Genomic DNA, 25,608 nt, shown 5'->3' on the forward strand with positions numbered 1-25,608 from the left:
GGCAGGGGTTCGGGGCGGCTGAGAGAGGAGCCTTGCTCACCGGCCTTCCTGCAAGCCTGAAGTCCAGTTTATGCCTGGGTTGGAAGGAGAATCAGCCCCCAACGGAGCTGCCAGCCCCACTCTTAAGAAGGCAGCTGGGAGGGAGGCCCCTGAGACTTGCTCACGCCTGAAAGCAAAAGTTTCAGAACGCCCAGATAATATTACCATAAACGTCCCAGCTTCTGGGAAAGGACTCTGAGCACTGGAGGCCTTATCAAGGCTGAGCAGGTGAGTGTGCGACCATCAGCCCACAGGTGAGTGTGGGCTGAGGGGGTGGGGCTTCCGCACACCAGGAAGTGGCCTTGACACCTTCGCGCCATCAGGGTAGCTCAGCCCTGAGAGCCAAACCATCTCAAAAATGTCCCATAGAGAGGGCCCAGCAGGGGGGAGACACCTCTCCCCAGGCAGGTGGGGATCCCCAAAGGCTTTTCAGCTCATGCCTCCAATAAACAGCTCCATAGCCTAGGGTTCACCCTTTCCTGCTCCTCCAGAGCAGAAAGACTAGGAATCAATCGAGCCTGAGCAGCCAAACTAGCTGAGTGAGCCCAGGGGTGATGGGAAGAGAGGGTGGCCAAGGCAGGGCAATGTGGTGGCCGTGAATAGGTAACGGGGTCTTGTGCACTGGTCTCTCAGCAGGTAAGGAGCTGGAACCTGAAGATCCCAGCGCTCCATCCCTCTCAGCGGTGTGACCAGATACTGTCAAAGTTCTCTTCCAGAACAGAGTTATTGCCTCAGCCAAGATCTGCCAAGACCACTCAAGGTTATTAACCTGGCCCCCTCCCACCCTACCCTTGTAGAGACAGGAAACTGAGAGACCCGCAAAGGAGCAAGCTGTACCGAGGTCACACGGCAAGGAACGAGATGATCTCACCCACCAAAGGGGCCCAACCACGTGGGATGGCGACCTCTGTCCCCAACCTTAGGGAGAATTTTGGTGCACATAGCATGTATTTCCTAATCTTGCAAAGTGACAGGTTGTGCTAGTGATTTGACCCCTTGACTCCTAAAGCTAGGGCTTCCCAGGTGGCTCAGCAGTAAAGAATCTGCCCACAGTGCAGGAGACTCAGGAGACATGAGTTCATCCCTGGATTGGGAAGACCCCCTGGAAGAGGAAACGGCAACCCATTCCAGTATTCTTGTCTGGAAAATCCCATGGACAGAGGATCCTGGTGGGCTACACCCCATGGGGTCGCGAAGAGTCGGACACGACTGAGCACGCATGCGTGGTCCTAGAGCTAACTTCCGGATTTATTTGGGTCCATGACTATACATTTCACAGAGACTCCCCCCAAAACCTTCAGCTTTTAAAGCTTATTATAGAAAATATATGTAAAGTATGATGATCAAAAATCATGCATAATGGACTTTCCTGGTGGTCCAATGGTTAAGAATCTGCCTTCCAATGCAAGGGATACCAGTTGGATCCCTGGTCAGGGAACTAAGATCCCACATGCAGAAGGGAAACTAAGCCTGCGTGCCACAGTGAAAGATCACAAATGCCACAACTGAGACCCGACACAGCCAAAAATACATAAATAAAAACAGCTCTTAAAAATCACCCATAAGAAAGACATTCCCAGGAATTCCCTGGTGGTCCAGTGGTTAAGAATCTGCACTTTCACTTTGGAGGGGGAACTAAGATCCTACACACTACAGGGCAGGGCCAAAAATAAAAAAACTTCTCCCCCAAGTCACACAAAGAAAATATTTATTCATAAATATATAATTTGTGTAAGGGGGATTATATATCACATAACTTGTATGCCCTGGTTTTGTTGCTTAACATGATTTCATGAGACATTCCCCATGTCACTATTTGTTCCTTGGACAGATTCTCAGAAGTAAAATTAGTGGATAGAGAATGAGCATCTCTTAGGATCTTTCAGACCCAGTTCCAAAATGCTTTCCAGATGCTATACCGATGGTGAGCACGGCTTTCAGCACTACATGAGGGTGCCCACTGCCCTACATCCAGGCTCTACACTGGCTATGATCTTTTTCTTACCTTGCAAAATTGATAAATGAACATATATTGTTTTCATTTCTATTTCTGCTTACTGATAGGTTCAATATCTTTTGCCAAATACATTTTAACCACTGGAATTTCATCTGTGAAGTGTCTATAAGTATCTTCATGTCTTTCTTATTGATTTGTCTCTACCATCTTTGTTGAGAAGATTCATCCTTAGTTTATCATTCTTGCAAATATTTCCCCTATTTGCCTTTTAGTTCTGTCTGTAGTACTGCTGCTATATTTGTGTTTAATTTTTGTGTGGCAGATTCCAGCCCTCTCTTTCATCTCTCTTTTCTTTTCTTGCTTTGAGTGCTTCGATAGGAGAGGCCCCCAAGGCAAGTGTGCACAAGTCGAACAAGCCTTCACAAGCTTGAATCCTACAGCCCAGGAACCCTGTGGGCCTCCAGGGAAGAGAAGAAAGATGTAGGCTCCACTCTAAGGAACACATTCCTGTCCAGACAACCAAAGATAAAACAGGACCCCAAGAGGAAGGAGGAGGAGCTGGGCCATGGTTTCAGAGGCAGGAAGCCTGTCACTCAGATACTAGAAAGTGTGATTCAAGTTGCCAGGGCTGCAGGAGCTCAGATGACACACAGAGTCAAAGTTACAGCTGGATTCCCAGAGAAAAGGAAGCTGAGCCTCACCAGCTGGGTGGGACTGCGATCCTGCTTGGCTTCCTCACCTAACCCTGCATGGATAATCAAGACTTTGCGTGGATTCTAAACCTAACTAACTCATCCTTAGGTTCAAAGACCTCAGGAAGGGGCGCCTGCCTTAGGCCCTTCCCCAGCTTAATGATGAGCCCTGCTGCAGGCTCTCACTGCCCAGAACCTCAGGCTCCTCTCAGACACCTGTGGGTGAGCTCTAACTGCCCATCTCCAGGCGCTCCAAGACACTTCCGCTATCACCGCAGTCTCTGAGCCTCGGGCAACACCAGTGTGCAGCTCACATTTGTGACATGTGTAGGCAGTGTAAGCGAGATCAAGAACAGAAGCTGGAGGATAGAAGGGCCATGAGAATAACAAAAGAAGGCTGCTGTGATTCCCATAGCATCTCCATGAAGAAAACAGGAATGGAAAGAGGGACGTCCCTGGTGGCTCACGGGTTAAGACCACGCTCCCGATTCAGGGCGCCCCTGACCATCCCTGGTCAGGGAACTAAGATGCCACGTGCTTACAGTGGACCAACATTTACTATAGTGCTGCCAATATTTTTTTAAAAAAAGAAAAGAACAGAAAGAAAACAGGGGAAAACATCTCAAATATGTTTAAACTAAAAGTAACCTCTTTTCATGTGATGATCATGGTGGTCCAAAGCCAGTCCTTCATATCCATCAGTTAAAACCAGCTCCTCCTAGTCATCCTGATAATGCTGTTGATTCACAGACCCTGGATATGGCCGAATTGCACTGGTTTCAAAATCATCTTCAAATCAGACTCTCTACTAATTCATCTTCTTTCCCATAGTATTTGTTTAGATGAGTAGAAATAAAGAGATGGGAGCAAAGTCCAATGAAAAGCTAGGTCTGGGGCAATGGTCATCAAGAATTCACCAACATAAAAAAAAAAAGAAAAAGAAAATAAATATATAGAGAGAGACAGAAAAAGGACAAAGGGAAAAAAAAAGAATCTAAAAAGAAAAAAGAATTCACCAACAGAACCAGTCAGGCAGGGTCCGTGCAAGGAGCAACAGGGCTCTGATCCAGAGGAGAGAGATGGCAAGAGCAGGAAGCTGGAGAGTGGGGAGCCAGCCTGGGTCCCCTACCCTGTGGCAGCCTCTGTTCCCATAGAGAATTACTCCACCAAGTTGCTCTTGCTCTCTGGGCTGTGAACGACACCTCCTGCCCAGGCACCCCCATCCCACCTCCACATGCAGACTGTGGAGTTAGTATCAGGGGTCTTCAAATCCATATCTATTTTTTCAATCAAAGCCACAAAATACATCATTACTGTCATGAGGAGGGTGGAGCTGGGGAGGCTCAGTATTTTGGACATTAAAGCGGGTTATAGGGATTTCCCTGGTGGTCCAGTGGTTAAGAATCGCCTTCCAATGCAGGGGACGTGGGTTGGATCCCTGGTCAGGGAACTAAGAGCCCACATGCCACGCAGCTAAAAAAAAAATTACCAGGCATCTGAAGGAAACAGCTAGAATAAAAGTTTGAGAACAAAACAAACCAAAAAAAAAAAAAACCCAAAAAGCAGAAGGAGTTGCAAAGGCTTGAAAATTCCTCAGATGAGGCCCTCTCACCCTGCTGAGCCCGATGGGAAGGCAAGATGCTGATCTGGGGGATGCAGCTGTGCTTGCCCCACCCTCGGGCCTCATGCCCAAAAAACTCAGGCTACCTGCCCATCCCTTCCACAAATACCTCCTGAGCCTATCACCCCATGAGCCTGGTATGAACCTGCCCAGCCCGAGAGAGCTGCTGAAAGGGAGGGGGTGGGCAGCGAGCACTCAGAGATGTCGGGAGAGGAGCCAGGCCCCTCAGGAAAGGGGAGACACAGAGGAGGTTAAGAGAGGGAGAGAGAGGCAGTGCAAAGGGGACCTGGAGATGCAGAGCCTCGCTGCTTCCCACAGGCCCCAGGGACAAAGTCTCAAGGGACACCACACACACACACACACACACACACACACACACACACGCACGCACACGCACGCACACACACACACAAACACACACTTTGCTCCCCCAGACTCAAAATATCTGCACCAGGCAGACACTCTCCAATCCAAATCCCTAAGGGTGACACCTCATCCCTCCTGAGCGGCTGAGCCTGCCATCTAGATGGATCCATCAAAGTGAATTCAATATCATGTCCCCAGATCTGCCTCCCCTTGAAAGGCCCCATCCTCCACATTCCCCAAGCCAGAGTAGTCAACTCACCCCACACCCCATCAACCCCCAGAACCCCGAGAGCCACGATGCCATACGCTGTCCCCACTCCTGCTGCACCAGGCAAGCCCAGGCCACCATCATCTCTCTCCTGGATGCTGGCATCAGCTTCCTAATGACACCTGCCCCTCACCCTGCCCTGCACACCTGGCCCTCTCCCACATCCACACTGCCAACAGAGCCATCTGCAGCCCAGATCTGAGCCTGCCAACCACCCCTCAGCCCGCCTCCTGACTTTCCTCCTGGAGTTCCTGCTTGCCTCCTCAGCTGGCCTTCCTGCTTCCTTTCCAGCCTCACCCATGCAACTCAGTGGCGCCCCTTCACCCTGCATGTTGGCTCTTCCTGGGATTCCTTGCCATGCTTATCTACCTGGAGAATTCCCCAATCATCCTTCCAGGTTCAGCTCAGCTATCACCTCCTCTGTGAAGCCTTCCCAGCTTTCCCCCAGCAGAGCTGGGCATCCCTCCTCTGTGGTCCCTTGCCCCTTTTTTCACGCTGCTGCTCCTGCACTTACCAGCCCAGTGCTTGTCTGTTTAGACATCTGAGCTCCACCAGGCGTTTGTCTTCTACGTCTCTGTACCCCCAGCACTCAGTAGGCACCCAATGTTTGCTAAAGGAATGAGTAGGAAGGAGAGACCGAAAAAGAGGCATGTTGACACTTGAAGATGGAGAAGGGGAGAAAAGAAAGCCAGACAGTAGGTGTGAAGGAGGGACTTCCCCTGTTATCCAGTGGCTAAGACTCTGAGCTCACAATGCAGGGGGCCCAAGTTTGATCCCTGGTCAGGGAACTAGATCCTACATGCCTCAACTAAGACCCAGTGCAGCCAAATAAATAAATGATTTTTTACAAAAAGAGTGAAGGAGGTCCAGAAAATGATAGGTGCCCAGCAGTAAGGGGAGCGGTGGTGGACAGGAGCTGATGGGGGTCACCCACAGATGGGCCCTTCCAGGAGCCCCAGCCTGTGGAGCAGGCAGACAGCCCAGCCCAGCAGCACCAGGCATTCAATCCGTGCTGGCTGAATAATCAAAGAGGAGCTCAGGTGGGAGGCAGACGGCATACAGAAGAGGATAAAGTGGCTCAGACAGCATGGGATGGGGTATGAGGGGGAAAGCACAGGCTGGGCCACTCCTGCCCTCACAGTAGTGCTCACTGGCACTCCCTTGCCTTACCCAGCCGCCCGCCCACAACCTTCCCTAACCACTGTGCAAACCTCCCACCAAGGCTCCTCAAGCCTCAGGCAACAGCAGTGCCCGTGGCTGATGCTGAAGTGGAAAACTTGGCCAGGCCTGACAGTGTGAACCAGCTAGGACTGAGTGGTCACAGGAGAGTCCCCTTGGGTGTCTCCTCCTCCAGGGTGGGTGTCTACACACTCTCCCAAGTTGTCTCCTAATGGGCATCTGAGCTGCTAGAGCATCCTGTGGGTCCTGTCAGCTCTTCTCAAGGCCAAGGACAGCTCCACTCTCTCCTGCAAGCAGCCAGGATGCTGGGCCCTGGTTGGTCCAAGGAGAGACCTCTTCCAAACAGAAAACAGAGCAGCAGCCCCTGAGAATGCAACGCCACAGACCACGGATAGAGCCACTGAGGGACAGACACATCCTGGAAGGAACATCAGCCACTGGGGCTCCGTGGCCTGGACCTTAGGGCACCTCCAAACTCCACCAGCTCTGCCTCTCAACACACAGCTCACCACTTACTTCACAGAGAAAAGAGACCATTCTGTTAACTCTGCTGGGGGCACACTAGAATTACCTCTAGAGCTTTTTAAAAAATCATCCAAACAAAAATGATGCCTGAGCCCTGTTCTCAGACCAATTAAATCAGGATCTCTGGGGAGAGCATTTACATAACTACACGTTTTTAACTTGTTACTGACATTTCATTTACATATTAAAGAGTGCACAGAAAATAAATGTACAGTGCAATGTATTTTGCCAATGGACCAAACCTGAAAACCTGCCCCCTCAAAGCCCCTCCTGCTTCTTCCTACTGCCCCTACCCCCCACCTTGGGTCAGTGATAAACACCAGCCTGATTCCAGCAGCATGGATTGTCTCTGCCTCTTCAGGGACTTTCTATGGCTGGAATCATATGGTACATGTTCTTCTACTCGGCAACACAGATGTGAGACTCATCCACAGTGCTGCGTGTGGTTGCAAACTGCATTTTCACCAATCTTTAGAATTCCAGTATATGGACAGATTGCAATTGATTGATTAATTTTACCGTTGAAGGGCATGTTGCTGTTTTCAGTTTTTGCCTATTACAAAACCCTTGCTACAAACATTCCAGCACCTGTCTGGCAGACACAAGTATTCGTTCCTACGGATAAGCACTTAGGATTGGAAATGCCGGGTCATGAGTTTCAACTTCAGACTTTTAAAAGCTCTCAGGTGATTTTAAACCCCTCCTTTCTTTGCGGTTCAGAGGGAGACGTGGACTTCCTGGTCTCCACGGCTAATCCTCCCTCCTGGGCTCTGGACCTGGGGCCCTGACCCTCCTGTGCCTCCACCTGGCCCTCCAGAGTTCCAGGAACATCCTTGACAAGACAGGGAATCACACTGTTAATAGAGATTTCTTTCATCTGTGAAAGTCACAGAGTTCATTTACTGAGTTGTGCCAAGGAAGTAAGACCTGCCTTCTCGTGTGGCAGGGCCAGCCTGAACTACACTGTGTCCTTCCCAAGAGCCTCTCTAGCTTTCTCTCGGGGCCACTTTCCCCACATACCACCCCCAAACTGGTTTACAAGACCTCTCTCCAAGGGAAACTGGAATCATGTGAACAGAGTCAGGCTCATCAACTGAGCTCAGAGTCAGGTTCAATCAAAACACTGAAACCGGAAGACGAAAGGCAATCTGCCTTTGCAAAAAATCACTCTATGATTTCTTACACAGAAGCTGCACCACACTTATTTGCTAATAATTTTCTTATGTCCATATGCAAGACAACAACAGCTTCACCCTTTCCACCCACAAGAAAAGGTAAGATTTCCCTGGTGGTTGGGTAGCTAAGACTCCACGCTCCCAACACAGGGCGGCGTGGGTTTGATCCCTGGTCAGGGAACTAGATTCCTTGTGCCACAACTAAGACCCAAGGCAGCTAAGTAAATAAAGGTGTCTTTTTTTGTTTTGTTTTGTTTTTTTAAGGCAGGGGGAGAGAATCCCATAACTGAACTCCACACTGAATGTAAGGGATGGGGCTCTGAGTTGGGGGCCACATGCTGGGTGCCAATCCATCTGTCCTGCTCAGCAACCCTGGCAAAGGACTCAGGGTGTGGCAGGCATGAAGCCTAGTCACAAATCCTCCTTCCCAGGAGCTTTCTGAGAACCCCTGGGCCAGGAATATGCTTAGTTTCCCTTTACAGCCTTCAGCTGTTTTGAAATAATGGGAGACATGGAGGATCAGAGACCCGCTTCCCAAGACTGCCCCGTTTGTGCAGAGGACCCTGGCCGTGGCCAACAGAGCCACAGGTGTGCTCCAGACCTGAGCAAAGCCACCTGCAAGCCGACCAGCAGCCTCTCTAGAATGAAAACTGAGCTGGCCCGTCAGGTTCTCTTTCTGATGAATCCTAACTGGGAGATATGGGAGGTGGAGGTGGGCGGCCAGAGGCAGTGAGCCGGCAGGAGAGAGCTGCACGTGTACTTGGCCAGAGTCACTGGGTGGACCTGGAGACTGGATCTACAGTGAGGAAGAGAGTAGACAGAGAAGCAGATGGAGCCTTCCCTGGTGGTCCAGTGGCTAAGACTCCGCCCTTACAATGTAGGGGACCCGGGGTTTGATACCTGGTCAGGGAACTAAAATCCCACATGCCGCAACTAACAGTTCAATGCTAAGACCTAGTGCAGCCAAGTAAATATCTTTTTAAAAGAGAGAAAGAAGCAGGCGGGCTGTGGGCCAAGCACTGCATCTAGGAGACAGCAAAGAGGGTCTGCTCCCCTCGCCTGCTCCTTAGCTTTCAATTCTGCTTCCAGAGCCCAGGCTCTTGCAGCCAAGACCAAAATCTCCTACACCTGGTTTGCCCAAAGACCACACATGAGGACAGATATCCGATGTCCTTTAAGACACTAAAGACACAATGGGGGCAGGTGGTACAACTTACACTTCACCCACGGGTGAAGGAGGGAAGCTCAGCTGGGCTCACTGGCAGAGCAGGGCCAGGACTCCATAGAGGTCTGATACCCACAGCTGGGGGTACCATACTTGCAATGAGCCTTCAGGGCCAGGAGAGGGAAGAGAACTCTGAAGAAGGTTCAGATCAAGCCTGGCTCTGTTAACAAGGGAGCCCTCAGGGAGAAGGAGGTGAAGGAATCTGGCTCATGATTTCCCCTAATCTCAGTCCAACTCTAGTCACACAACAGAGATGCATCATCCCCATTACACAGATAAGGAAACTGAGACCCAGAGAGGTAAAGTTCCTTGCTCTTGACCACATAACTGGAGAGTAGTGGAGCTGGAATTCAAACTTCAGTCTGGCTGAAAAGTCCACACACTGCTTGGAGGGGCTTGGGGGCCCCAAATTCTGTCCTTTCCTCGAGTTTTTCCCGCTGCAGGGCCAGGCCCCCACTCTCCCCATAGGGCCAGTAGACGGGGACTTGGGGAGGCAGAGAGTGACTCTGTTGAGCTGAGATGACCATGCAGGAGCCCCACTGCGAAGTAGGGTTCCTTAGATAAGACCCCTCCACCAGATTTTATTTTCCCAACTCCAAGAACCAAACAAACTGGGAGAGCTAGTTGCTCAGGAGATGTGGGCTGGCCCCGCCCTCTTGGGGCAGCTGGATTCAGCCTGAACAAGGACCCCTTTGAGCTCTGGTGCTAATGAGAACTCCTACCTCCCGGGATCTCAGAAACCCTGGGTCCTCCCATTGAGTGGGAGCTGGGTGGGCCGAGAGCTAGGCTGGTCCCATCGTCTTTCAGTAGTCAAGCTGTTTGGTGGACTGGACCAGCCCTGGTTAAGGGGCCCCACACCTTTTCCCTGCCCCCTGACCTCCCGCCCAGGACTGGGCTCTCTCAGCACACCAGGATGGCCCTGCTCCTCATGGGGAAAGAATTCGGGGGCAAAGTGCTCAGGCTGACTCCTCCCCTGCCTCTGGGAGTGGTGCTAATGAGCCCCTGCTCCCAGCCCTGGCAGGGCCCCCACTCAGCTAAGCTGCTCCTGCCCCAGGTGGAAACCTCCTCGCTGCCATCCCTCAGCACCTCTCCCCCCGAAGCCTGGCCAGCCTGTGCCTCCAGGAACGCAGAGCACTCCCTCCTTGTGCCCTCCCTTCGTCTGCCCAGAGAGCTCCTTGCCACCTTGCCTGTTGCTGTGGCTTGTCTCCCCACTTCCTGTCTTACCCCAGGGCCTGGCACAACTCCAGGCATACAGTAAGTGCTCAATAACTGTTGACTGGGTAGACAAATGCTTCCTGTAGGGAACTCCTCTGTGTAGTTTCTTTAGCATCAGTGGGGCCTCGGGATGCAAACCTAAGAACCTGGAGTGAGGGCAACTGCTCGTTTGCCTCTGGCTCCCTCCCCGCTGACCCCCAGGCTCCTCCTCTGAGTCTGCTTCCTCCTCTGTAAAGAGGGGAGAATCTCCTCTCCCTGCAGATGGTCAGGGTTCCTGTGAGGATCTGAGAGAGGTCACGGCCCAGTCTTGGTCAAGGGGCGGGTTCTCCCAGCCTTGCCCACTGAGCCTCCCACCCCTGCCTGCACCCTGCCCCACCTCCCTTGTCCCTGAAAGATGCCTAGAGGTGAGCGCCCCATGGGAAGCAGAGATGGAGGCACCACCAGGCCCCTCACTCTACCCACAAAGCTTCATACGTGTCCTGTGTGACTGAATCTTATTCCTGGTGACAGCGGCTGTGGAAGGGCCCTCTTCACACCTGGGGCGGCACCCACGAACAGTCTCCCACCCCTTGAGCTCAGACCCAGCCATGCTCAGGATCCCGTCCTCTCTTCTCGCCCTACCAGAGGTCTGAGACCAACAGTTGGCCCCCTTCCTGGCCAGAGCGCAAAGACTGGCAGACTGAGAACAGTCACCAGGGAGACTGCTGGACAAACAGCCTAAACCTGGAATCTTCGCTCCGGGAGACAGCCAGGATTTCCTACAAAGCCCAGGCTACGATGGAGCAGGGAGCTGGTCCTGCAGAGTGACCCGCCTGTCACTGGCCCCGTCCCATTGTGCCCACTGCTGGAGCAGAATCAGGGTGAGCTGGCACCCCTGGACCTGGTCACAGACCACTTTTTCTTGGCAGGCCACTTGGGGCCTGGCTGTTTCCAGACTAGAAGCTGGTCATTCAGGTCTAAACACAGACTTGCATTCATTAAGAAACAGAGCACTCCTGTGCTCCTGGGGGCCACCCTCCGCCAGGCCTGCTGAGCGGAGGGCCCACAGACACCCTCAGATGCTCCAGGCTGCCAGGAGGGGTGGCTGCTCCCAGGACAAGTCAACTCTGTCCATCCACGGATCTCACACGGCGCAGTCTGGGACACCCATCTCAGAATCGCGCTAGCTTTGGAAACCCACTCAGCTCTTCTCAGAGCACTGGGGTCTTGAGAGGTCTCAGGGTCCTGAAAGACCCTGGGTGTGGGGACAGGGAGGCAGGCCTGAAAGAACCTCTCACAGCCTTGGGGAAGCCACTCTCTCCTTCTGGGCCTCAGTTACTCCTCAGCAAAGGGGCAAGAAAGTCTCCAGCCAGGAGAGAAAGCAAATGTTGTCTGAGGGAACAACAAAGCCGAGCCCAGGACTGGGTGAGCAGAAGCTGGCCACTGGCTCTCTGTGGTCAGAAGAACGCTGACCCCAGCAGAGGCTGGCAACAGCATAGCCCTCAAAGGCCGCCCGCCACTCTGCCTCCCTCCTCTAAACTCCAACTGAATGCCTGGACTCACTTAGTTCTGTGTAAGTGCTGTGTGTACGAAGAGGCATGAGACAAACTACTATCCCCAAAATGCTTGGTGGGAGAGGCAGACGTGAAACAAATATTTATAGAGATCAATACATAATTATAGCTGTGTAATGTGTACTGTGAAGGCGAAGCACAGGGTCTGAGAGCGCCTCAATCAAGGAGCCCTGAATCAGCCGCAGAGACAGGGGAAGACTTCCCTGAAGACACAGCAGCAGCATTTGCCCTGATGGCAGTGCTAGTCAGACCAACGGGCTGGCGGGGGAGAGGAGGGTTGGAGGGTGCGGGGGAGGGGTCGCTGTAGAGCAGGGGTTCCCTGCCTCTGGGATCTGACGATGACCTGAGGCAGAGCTGATGTAACAGTAATAGAAATAGGGTGTGCAATAACTGTAATGTGCTTGAGTCGTCCTGAAACCACCCATCCCCCACCCCTCTGTGCAAAAACTGTCTTCCATGAAACTGGTCCCTGGCGCCAAAAAGGTTGGGGACCACTGCTTAGAGGGTTTCTGACGTGCAAAAGCCCTGAGGCCAGGTGTATACAGCACATAGGAGAGACATAAACAGAGCCTTTGGGTCTGGAAGGTGGAGGTGAGCAGTGGAGTAATGAGCAGCGGGGCTGGAGAGGTAGGCAGGGTAGATCGTGCAGGGCCCAGTGGGCCCCAGTAAGGGTTTTTGTCATTCTCTTAAAAGCTAGGGGGAACCAATGAAGGGATTTAAAAGGGAAAAGACACTATCAATTTTGTATGTTTAAAGAGTATGGAGCAGCATCTGTTTGAGCTGGCATTCATGGACATGATCACAGATCACCCTAAGACATAGATTTGTTTCAAACACAAAACGGTGTGGGACAGGGGGCGCAGAGGATGAGTATTGATGAAACGGGGACAACCTTGTGTTGGTAGTTGGTAGCGATGGATAAATGGTCACTGACTCTGTGGTCAGAAGAACTCTGATCCCAGGAGAAGTTGCCAGGAGCCTAGGATGGAGGTGGGGGCGGTTCATCCTACAACTCTCCTCCTCTTTTTTTTTTTTTTTTGATACCCAGAGAGTAGCTGTGATTCTTTTTTTTTATTCATTCTTTTTTTTTTTTTTTTAATTTTTGGCTGCACTGGGTCTCTGTGGCTTAGCAAGGGCTTTCTCTAGTTGCAGAGAGCAGGGGCTACTCTTCCTTGCAGTGCATGGACTTCACCTTGTGGTGGCTTCCCTTGTTGCGTAGCACGGGCTGTAGGCACGTGGGCTTCCGTAGTTGTGGCTCACAGGCTCCAGAGCATGGGCTCAGTAGTGGTGGTGCAGGAGCTGAGTTGCCCTGCAGCGTGTGAGATCTTCCTGGACCAGGGATCGAACCCTGCACTGGCAGGCAGATTCCTATCCACTGCACCACCAGGGAAGTCCCAGTCTCCTCATTTTTATAAGTTTAGAATTTTCCATGGAGACAGACCAGTTAGGAGATTATATTCCAGCAGAGAGATGATGTCTCAGACTTGGTGGCAGTCGTGGTGATGGAAGGTGGGGGAGGGATTCACAATACATACATATATCTCTAAGTAGAACCAATCTGGACTTGGTGATCAAGTGGCTGTGGGGTGTAAGGGAAAATGTGTCAAATATGATTTTAGATTTCTGGCTTAAGTAAGTAGGATACTGCTCTCTTTTGCTGAGACAAAGCAGGGGAATAGTCATGAGTTCAGTCTTAAAGATAAGTGAGAAGCATTTAAGTAGAGATGTCAAGTTATATATGAGTGAGGAGCTTAGAAGAAAGCTCCAAGCTGAAGGGAGAAATTCCTGAGTTATTGGCCCATGAATGGGTACAGGAGCTAGGAAGATCCCTCAGGGAATCTTCTTCTCCCCTAAAGAAGAGAAGCTATGGACAAGGGTGCCAAGACCAGAACAGGGGGGCAGAGAGCAGACTTTTCAACAAATGGTGTAGGAACAACTGGACATCCACAGGCCGGGGAATTAAGCTGGATCCCTCTCTCACAGCATGTACAAAAACTAACTCAAAAATGTCAGAGCCGGGACTTTCCTAGTGGTCCAGTGGTTGAGAATCCACCTCGCAGGGGCTTCCCTGGTGGCTCAGTGGTAAGGAATCCACAGGCCAATGCAGGATCCAGGAAGATCCTACATGCCATGCAGCAACTAAGCCCGGCCACTCTGCCTCCCTCCTATGAACTCATTGAGTTTAACTCCCGTAAATTACTGAGCAACTAACTCACCTGTTGAGTCTGTGCTGTAGAGCCCGGGAGCCACAAGTATGGAGCCCACGAGTTGCAACTTCTGAAGCCCGAGTGCCCTAGAGGCTGTGCTCTGCAACAAGAGAAGCCACCACCACGAGAAGCCTGCACACTGTAACTAAAGTAAAGCCCACACAGCAACCAAGACCCAGCACAGCCAAAACTAAACAAAGAAATGCAGTTATTAAATTAACAAAAAAAAGATTCTGCCTTGATCCTGCGAGAGACTCAGATTCAATCCCTGGTTGGGGAACTAAGATCCCACATGCTGTGGAGCAGGTAAGCCAGCATGTCCCGACTACTGAACTCTTATGCTCCAGAGCCCATGTGCAACAAATAGACAGTGCGTGCACCCCCAAGAAAGGTCCTGCGTGCCACAACCAAGACTCGATGCAGCCAGATAAATAAATACTTTTTTTTTTTTAATGTCAGTGCTAAAACTCTTAGAAGAAATCATGGGTGTAAATCTCTGATTAGGCAACAGTCTTGTAAGATTCTTGCCTGCTGTTCAGGAGACATAAGAGACGTGGGTTTAGTCCCTGGGTCAGGAAGATCCCCTGGAGTAGGAAATGGCAACCCACTCCAGTATCCTTGCCTGGAAAACCATGGGCCGCAGGCAACCGTCCGTAACTTCACAAAGAGCTGGACGTGAGTGAGCACAGCACAGACGTTCTCTTTGCTCCTGATTCTCAATCTCTTAAAATATGACACCCGAAGCAAAGCAACAGCAGAAGAATAGATACGTTGAACTACATCAAAATTAGAAACTTTTGTACCGCTAGTGAGATCACTGAAAAAGTGAAAAGGTGACTAATAGAGAAAATAGTTGTAAATCAGAGATCTGATAAGGGACTAGTATCTAGAATATATTTTAAAAACTCTTACAACCTTGTAGGTATTATACTAAGTGAAAAAGAGCCAATCACAAAAATACAAATGCTTTATGACTCCACTTATATGAAGGACCTAGAGTAGTCAGATTCATAAAAACAGAAAGCAGAATGGTGGTTGGCAGAGGCTGGGGTTGGGGGTTGGGGTGGGTGGAGAGTTATTTAATGGATGTAGAGTTTCAGGTTTGCAAGGTGAAAAAGTTCTGGAAACTGGTTGTACAACAAAATGAATATGTATATTTAACACTATTGAACTGTACAAATGAACTTAGAAATGGTTAAGATGGTAAATTTTATGTTATGTGTTTTTTAATCCACAATTAAAATTTTTAAAAAGAATTCTTAAAACTGAACAATAAAAAGACAAATAATCCAACTAAAAATGGGCAAATGTTTACATAAACACTTTTCCAAAGGAGATATCAAATGACCATTAAGTACACAAAAAGATGCTCAACATCATTAGTCATCAAGGAAATACAAATCAAAACCACAATGAGATACCACTTTACATCCCCAAGAGGCTGTAATTTATATCAGGTGTTGGTGATGATGAGGAGAAACTGGAACCCTCATACATTGCTCCTGGGATTGTAAAATGGTGCAACTGCTTTGGAAAACAGTTTGGTGATTCTTCAAATGGTTAAACATTTACTATATGACCCAGCAATTTTACTTCTAGGTGCATACCCCCCAAAACTGAAAATATATATGCATACAAAATCTGGTACAAGAATGCTCATTGCAAAGGGAACCTTCCTACCCTGTTGGAAGGAATGTAAATTGGTGCAGCCACTATGGAAAACAGTACAGAGATTCCTCAAAACTAAAAACAGAATTCCCATATAATCCACTCCTGGGCATATATACAGACAAAACTACAATTCAAAAAGACACATGCAAGCCTATGTTCATACAGCACTTGGCTGCTATTTGTAATAGCCACAGCATGAAAACAACCTAAATGTCCATCAACAGGTGCATGAATGAAGAAGCTGTGGTCTATACACAATGGAATACTACTCAGCCATAAAAAGAATGAAAGAACGCCATCTGCAGCAACATGGATGGACCCAGAGATTATCACGCTAAATGAAGTAAGTCAGAAACAGAAAGACAAATACCACACGATATCATTTATATGTGGAATCTCAAATAAGACACAAATGAACTTATCTACAAAACAGACAGGAAAAAACAGAACTGTGGTCGCTAAGAAGGAAGGCAGGTGGGAGAGGAATGGACTGGGGGTTCAGGATTAGCAGATGCAAGCTATTATATATAGGATAAACAAAAAAGTCCTACTGTATAACACAGGGAACTATATTCAATATCTTATAATAAGCTATAATGAGGTGAAGAGGTGAGGTGAAGTCGCTCAGTCTTGTCCGACTCTTTGCGACCCTATAGACTGTAGCCTACCAGGCTCCTCTGTCCATGGGATTTTCCAGGCGAGAGTACTGGAGTGGGTTGCCATTTCCTTCTCCAGAGGATCTTCCCCACCCAGGGATCGAACCCGGGTCTCCTGCAGTGTAGGCAGACACATTACCATCTGAGCCACCAGGGAAAATCTAAGCTATAATGGGAAAGAGTATTAAAAGAATGTGTATATGTATATAACTGAATCACTTTGCTGTACAGCAGAAATTAACATCACAAATCAGCTGTACTACAATTTTAAAGTTTTCAAAAAAGGAATGCTCATAGCATTATGATCATTATTACCATTACTATTATTACTATTACCATTACTATTATAGCCAAAAAATGGAAACCCAAAGACCCAGCTGTTGAACGGATAAGCAAAATGTGGTATATCCATACAGTGGAACATAATTCAGTCATACAAAGGAATGAAGTACTGATATATACCGCAACATGATGGACCTTAAAACTTTATGCTAAGTGAAAGGCCAGTTCCAAAAGGCCACACATTGTATGACTCCATGTACAGGGACTGTCCAGAACTGGCAGATCCACAGAGACAGAAAGTAGCTCAGTAGTTGCCAGGGGTTGGAGGGAAGGGGAAATGGGAAGTGACTAAGGCACATAGGGTTTATTTGGGGGGGATGATTAAACTGTTCTGGAATTAGACAGTGATCATGGTTACACTACTTTGTGAATACAGTAAAAGTCACTGAATGGCACATTTTGAAAGGATGAATTTTATGGTGTGTGAGTTATTTCTCCATAAGAAGGATGGGGGTGGAGAGGGGAGTAGGGGATCTCAAGAACTACAACACTTAAAGACTGGGTGGAAGGGGTTTCCCTGGCGGCCCAGTGGCTGAGACTCCACACTCCCAGGGCAGGGGGCCTAGGTTTCACCCCTGGATGGGGAACTCTATCCCGCGTGCCCCTTCTCAGAGTTCCCAAGCTGCAACTAAGCATCCGGCATGTTGAATGAATATCAAGATCCCAAGTGTGGCAACTAAGACCTTGCACAGCCGAATAAATAAAACTAAGTATTTTTTTTTTTAAAGAAAAAGTCTGTGTGGAGGAGGAAGAGGAATGCCCCAAGGAGACGAAGAGAAGGTGGCCCAAGAGGCAGAAAGAAAACCAGGTGTATAGGTTGTCGTGGAAGCAAAAGCAGTGCTTCAGAAAGGAGGCATGGGAAAGCAGGAAGTTTGCTGGGAGGCCAAACTGCAGGAAGGCTGAAGGGCAGCCTGACCACCAACCAGGAGAGGATCCAGGCGGCAGTGGGGAGTCTGGATCCACACCTAACGGTCTGCTCCTCCCCGCTCCCTCCCACGCTGGTGACTGCATCCAGGGACTGGCAGTGAGCACAGGCCCCTGAACGCAAGTGAGGATCCTGCCGAGCACAGCCGGAAGCCTAGGTCACCGGCCAGCTCAGCGCCACACCGACCTCGGGTCCTGCGAAAGGCCACGGAGATTCTGGGGGATGGGAAAGAGAAGAGACTGTACCTCTCCCACCCCGACTGAGCGGGGGTGGAGGGAGCGGACGCTGCCGCTGCCGTTGCCCTAATCCTCCCTGCCTCGTCCAGCCTTCCCCAGCCATCCTCACCTGACTCTCCTCTGCCCCTGGCGTGTCTCTGCCGCAGCCCGCGAACCACAAGCCCATTTTCTGCGTCTGCCCTGGGAAGGGCTGAAGAGCCCGCAGGCACCCGGCGCCAAGAGCGCAGCCACACCCAGAATTCCAGCAACGCAGGGCCCCGCGCCAGAGAGCCCGCCCTGCCTGCCCTGCGCACCCCTTGATGGGACCGGTGGGTCCCTAGGCGGAAGAGCAAAAGCTTGCGTAGACCAGAGGCTGTCGCAGCACAGCACGTCCTGCACCCTGGAAACGGGGCCCGCGCCCGCTCCAGCACCCAAACCCGGTAGTTGGTCCGGATTTGGAGGGTCCCAGGCAGGATCCAGCTGCTTGCCCCACCCAGGCTTCTGCTAACTAGGCTCCCCCAAGCCATACCGTGCTTGTGTAAGGATTCCTGGGCAATAACCTACACTGAAAGAGCTTACTGGATCCTGGGACCTTCTCTTCCAGGGAGAGCCCCAGATTGTTCAGCTAGTGGAAAACCCCTAAGAAGGCTTGCTCTCGCCACTGTTATTCAGCATTGTTCTGGAAGCTCTAGTCATTGCACAAAGGCATGAAAAAGAAACAAAAGATTCATACATTAAAAAGGGATGATTATTCTTTGAAAGATTGTAACATGAACTACCTAGAGAATATATATTCAACTGGAAAAATCATAAGAAAGTGGCCCAGATATTCTTATATTTGGACACTGGGCCAGCCAGAGCTGTGATGAAGACAGACACATAATAATACACTCTCACAGACATAATTGTTATTCTAGTGGTTACAAGATCAACATAAAAATCAATAGTTTCTCAGTAGACATGCAATAAACAGTTATAAAATATATTTGGCGAAATGATTCTATTCATGTGGCAACAACATGTATAAGTTACCCAAGAATAAACTTTTAAATGTAGAAAAATCTAGAAGAAAACCACCAGCATTTTTAAAATAACATGAAAGAAGGCTTGAATAAGCGGAAAGATAAACTGTTCCTGAGTGAGAAGATTGAAAGTTTTAAAGAAGCGAATTTATCCCAACTGTCATGCAAGGGTTTTGCCCTACCAGATGTCAGAGCAAACTACAAAGCTGGAACAATTAAAATATTTACTAGTTTAGGAAAAATTAATAGATCAATAGACTGTAAGAGGGAGGCCAGAACATGATCTATGGGTATCTGAGAATTTAGTATGTAAGACAGAATCACGGGACTTCCCTGGCTGACCAGTGGTAGGGTGTGGGTTTATCCTGATGGGAGAGCTAGGATCTCATATGCCTCAGGGCCAAAAACCAAAACACAAAACACAAGCAATATTGTAACAAATTCAATAAAGACTTTAAAATGGTCCACATCAAAAGCGAAATCTTTTTTAAAAAGAAACTGTTTCAGATAAGTAAGGGAAAAAGAGATTGTCCAATAAATGATATTGGAACAACTGGGTACTTCATACCATTCATAAAAGTACACTAAATAAATTCCAGGTAGATTAAACGTCCAGATATTTTCTAAATCAATAAAACAGAATAGAATATTACTATATAAGGAAACAACTTCCTAAGCAAGATATAAAACCCAGAACACATAAAAGAAAATATTTAATTGCATAAAAATTAAAAACCTCTGTACATCAAAATTTAAACTGACAGAGGTCTTCCCTGGTGGTGAGTAGTTAAGACTTCGCTCTTCCACGGCAGGGGACACAGGTTCCATCCCTGGTCGGGGAACTAAGAGACCACCTACTGCGCAGTGCAGGCTAAACAAATATATAACAATTTAAAAGGTGAAGTAAACAGATGCAAAGAGTCGGACACGACTGAGTGACTGAACTGAACTGACTGGAACAATATTAAAAAATTAAACTGAAAAAGGACTGGCATTTTTAAATGATAAAAACTCATCTACTTCAGTAAGAAAAAGGCAGACAATCTAATAGAAAAGCAGGCACAGAATATGAACAGGCAAGTCACAAAAGAAGAGAGCTCCCTCTTACCTACTTTACTGATAAACGTTAAAAAAAATCAGAGTGCTCAATATTACCAAGGATGTATGTGGAAAAAGAAGCATTCTCATTTTCCATGAGACTTAAAACTAAGTTAACCTTTCTGACATATATCAAATGCTTTAAGAAATGTAAATCCTTTGACCCTAAAACTCCATTTCATGCAACTTGTTATAAGGAAATAAATGGACAAGTAGGCAAAAATTTATATTCCTATAATTAAGAGGAAATTAAATAATTATGAGGAAAAATGTAGAAATACCAAAACAGTATTTTATGAATATAAGGTCGATTCCTATGCAATTGACTAAAAGAATGGAGTATAGCCGCATGTGCTAATATGGAAAAAAGGTAAAAAATGTATTGTTTAGCAAAAAGTATATATAAGTCAGTAACCAAGATATAACCCATTTATGTGGAAAGAAGGGAACTCTTCTACACTGTTGAAGGAAATGTAAATTGGTACAGTGACTATGGAGAACTGTATGGAGGTTCCTTTAAAAACTTAAAATATAACCAGCCTGCAATCCCACTCCTGGGCCTATATCTGGAGAAAAACATCATCTGAAAGGATGCACGCACCCCAGTGTTCAATGCAGCACTGTTTACAATAGCCAAAGACAAGGAAGCAACCTAAATGTCCACTGCCAGGGAAGGGATAAAGAAGATGTGGGTCATGTATGCAATGGGATATTCCTCAGTCATTAAAAAGAATTAAATAGTGCCATCTGCAGCAATATGGATGGACCTAGAGATAGTCATATTTAGTGAAGTAAGTCAGATAGAGAAGGAGAAATATCATATGACATCCCTTATATGCAGAATCTAATAAGAAATGATATAGATGAACTTATTTATAAAACAGACTCTCAGAGAATGAATTTATGGTTGCCAGAGGGGAGGGATAGGGGGAATGGAAAGTTAGGGAGTTTGGGATTAACATGTACACACTGCTACATTTAAGATGGATAACCAGGACTTCCCTGGTGGTCCAGTGGTAAAGAATCTGCCTGCCAATGCAGGGGACACAAGTTCAATCCCTGGTCCAGGAAGATTCCATGGGTCACAGGGCCATTAAGCCCATGTACCACAACTACTAAGCCTGCGCTCTGGGCCCACGAGCTACAACTACTGAGCCCACATGCTCTAGCCCTAGAGGCCAAGAAAAACCACCACAATGAGAAGCCTGCACACCACAATGAAGACTGGCTCCCGCTCGCTGCAGCTAGAGAAAGCCTGTGAGCAGCAGTGAAGACCTAGAGCAGCCACAAATAAATCATTAGAAGTGTTAAAGACACTTGAAATGAATAACCAACAAGGACCTACTGTATAGCATAGGGAACTCTGCTCCATGTTATATGGCAGCCTGGATGGGAGGGGAGTTTGGGGGAGAATGAATACATGTATGGCTGAGTCCCTTTGCTGCTCACGTGAAGCTATCACTACATTTTTAATCAGCTATACTCCAACATAAAATTTAAAAAGTTAAAAAAATGTAACCCATTTATAAAATTAAAAATTCTGTATATCAACAAACAAACAAAAGAAACAATTAAAAAAATTCTGTATCAAACAATAGTGATGATATCTCAGGGAAGAATTCACTCTCAATAGCTTCTGTTTTGTCTGAAATTACTATAACAGGGGTGTAATATCTTGAAAATCAACAAAAATAATAAAGATATTCAAAAATAAAAAAGTAGAAGTGATATCTTTTTTTACTTATTAAATTTCAAAGGCTTAAAAGTGTAATAACATCTATGGTTGATCAACATTTTGGTGAATGGACAGTCTCACACTCCTGTGTAGGAGAGCAGTATGTGAATAGATACATACGTTTACATGTAGATAGCCGACAGACCCATAAATTCCACTTCTAACAATCTACTCTCAGGAAATAATTGGACATAAATTTAAATATATACAAATATTCACTGAAGTTTAGTTAAAAAAGGAAAAAAATAGAGCATGAACAAAGCATGGTTTATTCATACAATAAAAGGCTATGTAATGATTAAAATATTTCACTATTAAAACATTAAAAATAAGCTTAACACAAAGGATAGCATTATATTACATTGAAAAAAATTACATGTATCTAGAACAGCATGCACACTAATATATTGGGGGACTTCCCTGGCAGTCCAGTAGCTAAGGCTACACACCTCCAATGCAGGGGGCCCAGGTAGGATTCCTGGTCCGGGAACTAGATCCCACACGCCATCACAAAGAGTTCACATGCCACATCCAAAGATCCTGCATGCCACAGCTAAGACCCGACACAGCCAGATAAATAAACAAAATAAAAATTAACAATGCGCTTTCCCAGTAGATTTTAAACACCACTCGCGGGAAACAGTAATTTAGGACAAAGACTTAGAGACTGGCTCAACCGCCATAGGTTATTTAACACTCCAGTCCTAAATTCTGACCAAGCATTTGTAAACTAATGAGAATGTGTAGTTGCGGTGGGGAGAAGGGAGGCACCAGCCTGCCCTGTAGTGGTTTATCTTCTTGGGAATAGCACCTTCTTTCTGTGCTTTGGCCAGCAAGGACTCCATGGGGAAGCAGGTACTTCTTTTTAATTTTTCTTTCTAAATTAGTTTATTTTTTGTTTTTGGCTGAGCCAGGTCTTCATTGCTGGGTGCAGACTTTCTCTAGTTGTGGCAAGCAGGGACTGCTCTCTAGTTGTGGTACAGAGGCTTCGCGTTGTGGTGGCTTCTGCTATTGCGGAGAATGGGCTCTGGGCATCTGGGCTTCATTAGTGGCTGCCCATAGGCTCCGTTGCCCCACGGCATATGGAATCTTCCTGGACTAGGGATTAAACCTGTGTTGCCTGCATTGGCAGGTGAATTCTTAACCACTGGACCCCCAGGGAAGCCCAGGTACTTCTTGATTACAGAGGAAGCTCCATCCTCTTCCTTGATGTCCCCATCCTCCTTCCCTTCCTACATTAGTAAACAGCTGGGGATTAATCAAAACTTCACAGGTTGGTGATAACAGGTGGTGACAGATTCGTGCCCTGCCGCCCAGGTGAACAGCAGCACAGCGGCCAAGGCTGACTTCATGCCAAACTTACCCTTGCTTAAAAGAGGGCTGCAGAATTGGGCGGAATTATTTTCACTTCTCAGGAAAGAAAAAAGGGAATTATTTTCTGGTGTCTGGACTCAGACCCTGGATACCAAAGTGGAATGCTTCATGGGTCTCAACACCACGGGCTTTCCGTAGGTAGTCACGGCAATGAAGTAATTATGTAAAGAGATAAAATACCTTCAAAAATCAAGGGGGAAACAGGCTAGTTAGCAGAATCACTGAATGGCTGCACAGAAAAGCCCTTTAAGGAGCCTACAATGTGTTCTCGTTACCTTACAGTGGCAAAGCAGGCCCAGAAAGGAGACCCGACTTGTCCCAGGTCATAGCAAAATAGGAACTTCTGACAAGTGAGGCTCTTCATGCTGGTCCGATAAGTATGGTATGTGGCATTCAAGGGCCAAAGCCACAACTTAACCAGGTTAAGGACTAGGAGGGGCCACCCAAACAGGCATGCGGAAGAACTTCAGGAAGTCTGGCTGGCAGAGCCCATCTCGAGTACTGCTGACCTCACCCTCAGGGATCTTAGGTGGATGGATTGGCACACAGATCCTCTTGGTCTACACTAAAGCTCCAAGGATCCCGCTAAGCTCAGAAACATCAAAGCAATCAGTAACATCAAGGCCTGGATAGGACCTGGATTGACCCCCCTACGCTATTCAGAAAATTCTCCCAAAGGCAAGTCAGGAATGAGAACTTTGGTTTGGCCCCTGCAGAAATGCACCTGGAAGCTCAGTAGCAGCTTCTGTCAGCTTTGTGCTCTATATCTGCCCATTTGTCCCAGAGATGTTCACTGCTTAACTGGTCCTATAGAACCACAACCTCAGACCCGAGTGTCTGTCTGTGCGATCAGAAGACTACAGAAGGAGAAAACCCTCCTTCTCACTGCAGAATGGGGGTGGGGATGGGTGATATACACCCTCTACTCTCTCCCTGAAGCCCCATAAGTCTTTGCTGTGAAAGGAACTGGACTTCAGAGCCAGCTAGAGATGTACATTGGAGCAAAGGCATCGTGGCTTGTTAGGATTCTTTTCCCTAGGAGGCCGATTCCTGTAAGGGTGGGTGGGGCAGGCAAAGCCAACAATGGCAAATGCCAGCAGTGTAGGACCTCACCAGCTTCTCTGAGGACAGGACAGAGGGAGCCCTTAAGCCTTCTGCCGGCTCCACGTACTTGTGTGGCTTGGGCACTGGGTCACACTACATCCACACTATCTGCCCCAGGGCTGGATGGCCAGGGGTGCCAGGCTGCCCTTCAGAGCTCTGGCTGTAGGGTTTGGGACCTGGACAAGGGCAGCAATTGAGGGCTTCAACCACTGACTCCTTCTTCCCCAAATAATCCTACCCGCAAGGGCCCAAGAGATCAGGGGGCAGAGGCCACAATTCTTGATCCCACCTGAAACGCCACCTCTCACTTGCGCTGCCTCCCTACCCCTTGACCAGCTGCAAGAACTTTCCTTCTTCCAAGAGCGACGGTGGAACAGATCTCGAGGTTGAGAGACTGGCCCCAGCCCGCCCGACGTGGACGGGCACGACGCAGGGGTGCGGCCGAGTCGTGCTGGGACAGCTCCACGCTGCCTCCTAGGCAGCAGAGCGCCGCTACAATTGCAGACCGGGTTAGAAGAGAGGCTGAGCCTTCCGGGGGCCAGAAGGGAAAGACCAGCCCTTGGGTTGGGGGTAGCTGGGACGGGAGGTCCATATGGCTAGGGAATGAATGAATGAGCGAATGAATGACCAGCGACGGCGGCAGAGGAGGATGGTGGTGAACCACGCGAGGTATCCCGAGGAGGGTGCCCTCCACCTCCCTGGTGCCGCCCGGACGTCCATCATCCCCGATGTTCAAACCCCTCGCAGGAAGCGCCGGCAGCCTGGCATCCCGCCCCCGCGCAACACCTCGCAGCCTGGGAGGCGCCGGCGCCCGCACGGCGCAGCTCTGGAGCGGAGCCGCATTCCGGCAGGGTGGAAAGTGCCTGCCCCCCGGGCAGAACCCAGCAAGGCGCGGCGGGCGCCTGGTCCCTCCGGGTAGCGTCCCTTCGAGGCGGACTCCGGGCCCCAGCGGGTTGCACCCACTTACCTGCTCGCTCCGGCGGCCGCGACCGGACTCAAAGCTGTCATCGCGGAGCCTCCAGACAGCGCGGGGGACCGAGTGCCCACTCCTGCCTGCCTCGGAAGGCACGCCCCCGACCGCTCATTGGCTGCTCGCGCGGGACGGGCCCAGCCCATTGGTTGTTCCTCCCTCTCTCCAGATCCAGGTGGGGCCCCACGCTCTGCTTAGATCCTACCGCTCAGTCTACGGGACTGGAAAGTCCCGGAGTCCTAGGCCTGGGTCTGCATCCTTTGCCCTTCCCAGCGAGGGCCTTGGGTACTTGCTTCAAGTTCTTCCCCTTTAGCCATTTTAGTCTCTCTGCAGCAGCCCATTCCCGCCCTCCTCCACCTCCCAACCCCAAGCTCCAGGGCGGTTTCAGTTTCTCTCCACCCCAGAGAGGTGAGGACGTGAGTAGGGAGCACCAAAGGGGATTTTGAACAGGGGTCTGCCATGATTTCATCTGTT

At 48.8% G+C, this 25,608-nt stretch overlaps 1 protein-coding gene across 1 annotated transcript in view; it reads right to left on the bottom strand.

The window, feature by feature from the left end:
• The window catches only part of GRAMD2A (GRAM domain containing 2A), a 34,272-nt gene extending 9,054 nt beyond the window's left edge, over nt 1–25,218 (bottom strand). Inside the window, exon 1 of the mRNA XM_069595563.1 lies at nt 25,132–25,218. Coding sequence (XP_069451664.1) covers nt 25,132–25,172 — 41 coding nt within the window. The 5' untranslated portion in view covers nt 25,173–25,218. The remainder of the gene's footprint in view (nt 1–25,131) is intronic.
• Between the last annotated feature and the right edge of the window lie 390 nt (nt 25,219–25,608).

The sequence above is a fragment of the Ovis canadensis genome, chromosome 7, assembly GCF_042477335.2.
Source record: "Ovis canadensis isolate MfBH-ARS-UI-01 breed Bighorn chromosome 7, ARS-UI_OviCan_v2, whole genome shotgun sequence".
Taxonomy (NCBI): domain Eukaryota; kingdom Metazoa; phylum Chordata; class Mammalia; order Artiodactyla; family Bovidae; genus Ovis; species Ovis canadensis.